At 27.0% G+C, this 6,356-nt stretch overlaps 3 protein-coding genes across 3 annotated transcripts in view; all 3 read right to left on the reverse strand.

Annotated features, from left to right (window-relative positions):
- Window positions 1-3,908, reverse strand: part of LOC108570531 (probable ATP-dependent RNA helicase DHX35) — a 9,775-nt gene extending 5,867 nt beyond the window's left edge. The window contains exons 1-2 of the mRNA XM_017932402.1: window positions 3,746-3,908; window positions 3,249-3,463 (exon numbers count right to left, since the gene is read on the reverse strand). Of these exons, the coding sequence (XP_017787891.1) occupies window positions 3,249-3,463; window positions 3,746-3,776 (246 nt within the window). The 5' untranslated portion in view covers window positions 3,777-3,908. The remainder of the gene's footprint in view (window positions 1-3,248; window positions 3,464-3,745) is intronic.
- LOC108570532 (ceramide phosphoethanolamine synthase) lies at window positions 756-1,899 on the reverse strand. The gene has a single exon (XM_017932403.1). It carries the CDS (start codon window positions 1,830-1,832, stop codon window positions 756-758), a length of 1,077 nt encoding a protein of 358 aa, XP_017787892.1. The 5' UTR covers window positions 1,833-1,899.
- A 1,652-nt stretch (window positions 3,909-5,560) lies between the features above and the next one.
- LOC108570522 overlaps window positions 5,561-6,356 on the reverse strand; it is a 3,366-nt gene continuing 2,570 nt past the window's right edge. The window contains 2 exon segments of the mRNA XM_017932394.1: window positions 5,561-5,962; window positions 6,177-6,356. Coding sequence (XP_017787883.1) covers window positions 5,805-5,962; window positions 6,177-6,356 — 338 coding nt within the window. The 3' untranslated portion in view covers window positions 5,561-5,804.

Below are 6,356 nucleotides of genomic sequence, written 5' to 3' on the forward strand. Positions count from 1 at the left end.
TCCATTTACTTAATTAAGAAATGCAGTTTTATTTTTATATTTAACTTGAACTACAGGTATAAAAATGTACTAAAAAAATTTTATTAGATAAGTGTAGATTCATTGAATCATTTTCCATCAGTACATGTTATTGCTTATGAATTTATAATTAAACATTAACCCCTTAAATGAATTAAGAAGAAAATATCAAGTATCTTATCAGCATGTAAAATCACAGTACCACCAAAATTAATAATTTAAGTAACATTTAAGTAATATATTAACAAACATATAAATACATTAAGCAAATATTAAAATTAACATATACTATATAGATATTTACCAAAGAGGACAGATGTATTAATAAATATTTAATAATCTAAATGAATATTAATTCTACTTTTTTTTGCATGAGCTAATATCTGTTACATCTTGCAAATGTCTTACTTCATTAAAACTTAATTTGTCTGAAAATTACAGCTACAATAGAACATTAATATCATACAAATGTTTTAATAATGTAAGATTTTAAAGCTAAATCAAAATATTATTAGTTTAGCTTGGCATTTAAGGGGTTATGCACATTTCTTCATACATTAGTCTCGTATTTATACAAAATATATGCAGAAAAATAGAAAATACAAAAAATTTTATCAAGTTATTATCTTCATAGACAAATGACTTTGAAAATTTCAGTGTACAAGAGTTATTAAGGTCACCATGTATCACCGATAATGAAAAAATGTAGAAAACAAGCTTTTCAGAGATTCACACTGTCATCCTTGGGTGAAAACATCGGATGAAGATATCTCTTCATCAATAAATGATGGTACATCTTGCACATATGTGTAGGCCCGTAGAAAATGAAATTCAGTTACATAAACAAGTAGCAATACAATAATATATGAAGACCATTTTACAAGTCTGATATATTCTCGCATGCGATCAAAAAATATTGCCAACAACAAGTAGTCCATGACAGAATGAAAATTTATAAATTTCCAGGAGAGAACTATTATCCAAAAAGATAAGCTTCTGAATATAGTTGTCTGTCTAGCGTAAAGATGTTCCCTACTAATCGATGGTGTTCTATATTCAGTCTCAAGAAGATCCTGGTACAATGATATGTATCGATTCCAGGCTGCACTGGTGAGGAACAAATGGACGGTCATAAGTAATATATTACGAAGCGCTGCATTTGATGTTTTCAAAGTTATATTTCCAGGCTCCAGGACTGAAGACACAGGAAGTTGTGGCAGCTTGTCATATCCTCCACGTCTAGTTGAGTTACGGGCAAGAAATTGATATAGGCCAATAAGTAAAGCAACACAACCCAAAGCATCACAAATACCATCAACAATGTAACCAGTTGAACCCACATCTGAACGTTCACCATTAATATTTGCCCTTTTTCTAGCAACATGTCCATCTAAATCATCCAACCACGTTCTTGCTATAAAAAGTATTACACCTAAGCGTCTATGAGATAATGAATCACTGGAAACACATTTACGAGCAATCACTGCTATTAACACGTGAAAATAACTGATTCCATTTGGTGTCACCCATGTCCAAGAAGTGCTTATGTGCAATAAATTGTCCATGATAGCTGCAAGAGGACTCAGAAGAAAATAGTTTGGATGATCAAGCATTAATCCTTTTACAGTCACTGTGCACAATGGATTGAAATCACAAGGTATGATAGAAACATATTGTGTACCATTTGATGTTGGTCTTATATCATAATTCTGTATTCTAGAATACAATAAAAGGTCCATTCCAAGGAAATACAATATCAATAATATCAAAATTGCTAGGAATGACCTGCTTACTAAAGTTGTTGTACCAAACATTTTGTGTCTAATTTTGACACGTTTTGATACATTGGTAAATATATTTTAGTTATACTCACATATTCGTTACTTTCTCATATCATGTTGTTACTACATTCTTCCTCTATAATGAATTGAAATGTATTATATATGTGTACATATATACATATATATTAATATAAATTAATTACATCATGCAATTAATTTAAATGTGCACTACTATTAATTCTTACCAATAACTTTACTGTTCAAGCAGGTGATTTTGTTATATTTCTTTGGTTTCATATTAATCAAAAGAAAGACTGAAGTACACATTTTTTTCATTTCTTATTTTGAAATAATTAAATTATTGTAATATTCAGTTTTTCGATGTAATAATTTGCATATCACACTTAATAAATACAGTGGGTCAACCTTTAAACACATCACGTGTCTTTGCATATCACAGTTAATAAATACAGTGGTTCAACTTTTGAACACATCACGTGACTAACTCATTTGACTATGATTTTTATATCATAGGTATTTTATAAGTTTCCAAGTCTATTGATATTATCATTACAATTAACGGTACTTCACTCCGCAACGAGAAATGTTGCGATATTCAGGGATGCCTTGACGTGGCGCGATTCCACATGGTTATATGAGATCTTGTAGATTTCAAATGTACTATTTTGATCGATTAATTTATAGCGTGTCGGTATTTTATTTTCGAGTATTTAAAAAACATGTTGTGTAACTCATTGTGTATAACAGTTTACTGTTTATTATAACAAAATGAAATTTTTCTCATTACAAAGTTTCAATCACACTATTGTCACATAATTTCTCTTTTTAACTGTTCGATAATAAAACAGTTAATCACACAAATTTTTCCATGATATTCTTTTTTACGAATCATGATTGTGCACTAAATTATTCTCAATAATTTTCAGGAAGTTACTATTACCAGCAAATTTTATCAAAATACATTACACTTTGAGTCGACAATGCAGTACTGCCAGACCTTATCTATGCTTGCGATAGAATGACGATGTAAATACAAATGCCTTTACAGGTACGCGTGCGCGTTCTATAAGTCACTAATTTTTTAAACGAGGTTTTTGTCATTTCGGAATATATGAATATTATGTAAATAAAATTGTAAATAAACATGTTTAGTACATTTAAAAAATATAATCAACAAAATTATATGTAAAATTATGTGTATCTATATGCAGACTTGAATAGAAGTTTACTTTAAGTATCATAAGAATTTAAAAAGTAAAACGTTCATACATTTTCATAAGTAAACATGTGTATACATGCATTTGTTATTTACATTATTGTAGAATATTTTAAACTCCAATAAAATAAAATCACTAAATGTAATGAAGTACAATTCATATCATTATTTCTTTATTTGATACATGTAATTCTTTAAAAATACAAACATACCTGAGGTAATTGTGTACTCTTCCCACATCCAGTTTCTCCAATTAAAACTAATGTCTGATATTTCTCCAGTAAATAAATTATATGACTTTTGTACTTAAATGTCGGCAACCGTTTACGTTGCATATCAAGAGCAAGAGAATGATGTGCATTATATACAAATTGTGTAGACGAATGGGCTTCTATATCTGATTTATCCTCTTGCCACATACTATTTCCTGTAACAATAAATTTTATTAAACATATAAACTTTTTTTCAGATAATAATATACTTCTAAATATACAAAACATCTTAAAGTTTAATAGATAAAATAAATATTAGTTCAATAGGTTATGTTATACAATAATATTAGTAAAAAATGAATCTTATAACATGACATAGTAAGTGAGTAATAATAGTTTGAAGTTCTTCATAATTCAAAGAAATATATACTCTTAGCAAAGTAGAAATTACATTTTTCAACGTTTGTAGATAATAAATTTTAAAAATTTGCACTTACTAGATTTAGAAAAAACCGGTTTTGTATTCATTTTACACAATTATATGAAAAACACGTTTAGGTAAAATTAATTTTTAAATATGTCACTAGCTTATAAATTCTTAAATTTAAATACTAATCAAGTAATTCAAATAAACATAATATAGCGCCTGGTACATGCAAATGCCTGTCACAAATCCTATAAAACTTTTCATTTCTCTCATAGATGACGCTGTATATTATTTTAACATATTCATTTAAATTAGTTTAACTTTAAAAATAGATTTTGCCTTTTATTTGCAAAATAAATATATTTACTTAGTTATATTTAACACGATAGAATTCATTTAATCGCAATAAAGTATTCTTCATTCTTTTTATTTGAATTGCATTCTTTGTTTCAAAGTATTCTTATAGAAATATTAGATTAAATATTCTTTAGTTTCATTTAAATTTCAAGATATCAATTTTGAAATACTTTCTTGAGTTATTTTTAAGAAAAATTCCATACACAACAAAAAGCATAAACTAATGTGTTACCATTATTAATTAATTTGAGCAATATAAGTATTTAGATCCTGGATACAAAAATTATATTTTATTAAGTTCATATTTAATCGTGATATAATTATAAAATCGATTTAAATGAATCATTTTAAATATCTTAATAAAAAACAACCATTTCGCATGTTTTGTAAATTATAAGAATATAGAAATTTAACATAAATAAATAAACATTGTTTTTAAATTTATCATCTTGTCATTGGATATACTTCAATATAGTCTTATACAGTCTTGCTGTTTCAGGTAGTATTTATTACATAAGAAATAATATTACACAGTAATTGTGATTGTACCATAATTTGTTTGTATGAAAACAATTTGTACTAGACAGTAAACTAAAAAAGACTAAAACTGATATAGTAGTAGTTTCATGTTTAACATTATAAATCAATTGTTCTTATTAGTATAACATACACTAGATTGCTTTTAATTTTGCACCTTTCATATTGTTTATAAGTATATATTATTTTAATTACACATAGACTTCAAATTTTTGATATGCAACTTCTCATTAAAGTAAAACTGTTAACCCAGCATTTTCAACCGTTATTACTGCAAATTTAACATTAAATATTTTTACTCACCAGTATTTTTCTATACATACAAGTTATTACACATTAGATACTTTGTTTAAAAATATTAATAATTTGGATGTTATACTATTGTAATAACAAAGTTGTCAAAAAATGATGTAAATTCTGATTATTGGAAAGTAGTGTTTTGTTTTTATTAAACATACGTCAAACTTTAATTATAAATTGTTTAAATTATGTTGCATCAATATCACAATGCATCGAAATTTAAAATAATTCGTTTATATTTTTTTTTCTTTTGTTAAAGGTTAAATTGTATGTAAGTCACATATATGTATACATATGTATCGTGAAACAAGTATTTGTTGTCAGAGTTTACAAATAGAATTCATTTCATATCTTATTTAAGTCAGTAAACATTAATGACCACTGGGTGAGCTTCAAGGTATTGTAGGAATGTATTTTGATTTGCAAAAAATATTGTTTCTTTCATCCCTGATAAGAAGTGTTTATATTACTTATGTCAGTGCATCAGAAAGAATGAAAATTCTATACAGAATATTTCCCACAAATATCTTTCTCAAGCACCACACCATCATCTATTTATATGTATCAGAAATATATTATTTATAATATTATCTGTATCTTCCTTATTTTGTAAGTTTAGCACTATGTGTGTATATATATGTATGTATATGGACGTCAATATGGAAACGTAGGAAACATGAATGGTTGTGATTCAAGATAGTAATTTATGATGATGTTGTGGATATATGCTATTGCCAATCAGAGTCACAAAAATGGTTGCAATAAACACACATAAATGTCTGAACACAAAAGTCAGTAATACAATATTAAAGTTTTCGCTTTTAATGCTCGTCTATTACGACGATGCACACGGATAACAAATTTTAGGTGTTCTGACTTCTCAGTTAGCTGTTAAAATTGCATCTATAATTTAAGTCTGCGATGAACAAAAAATATTAGGCCGTAGCTTCTGCTTCTCCATTGCTTTCTGTTTCAGCACATTTCTCATCAAGTCTCGTTTTCTTTTCAGGACTTGCATCATCATCAGCAGTTTCTTCTGTTTCACTTAAAGCTGTTGATTTCCTCTTTATACAGCAGCTATCAACAGGAGCATCTGCAAATGGAAATATTAATATTAGTCCCATGAAAGTGAAAATATTTTATTGCTTTTAGTTATTAGCAATATGTACATTTTTTAATAATTGTTTATTTTCAATATAACTATTATCATTCATATAATTAAACACATTAAATACTTGATTACAAAATTAATTATAAATTTTTATAAACTTCATTTTATTAGTGTCATATTGATGTAACAATATTACCTGTTGAATCACCATTTTCTGTTGATTCTGCTTCTTTAGCCTCTGACTCCTCTTTTTCTTCATTTGAGCCATTTTCTTTGGTTTCTTTGGCATCTCCATTTTCAGATGCTTTTGAATCCTCATCAACTTCTTGAACTGTATTCTTTTCTTCTTCTACTATTTTTTTTTCTGGGGTTGTAG

Source organism: Habropoda laboriosa, unplaced genomic scaffold (assembly GCF_001263275.1).
Source record: "Habropoda laboriosa isolate 0110345459 unplaced genomic scaffold, ASM126327v1 scaffold61, whole genome shotgun sequence".
Classification (NCBI taxonomy): domain Eukaryota; kingdom Metazoa; phylum Arthropoda; class Insecta; order Hymenoptera; family Apidae; genus Habropoda; species Habropoda laboriosa.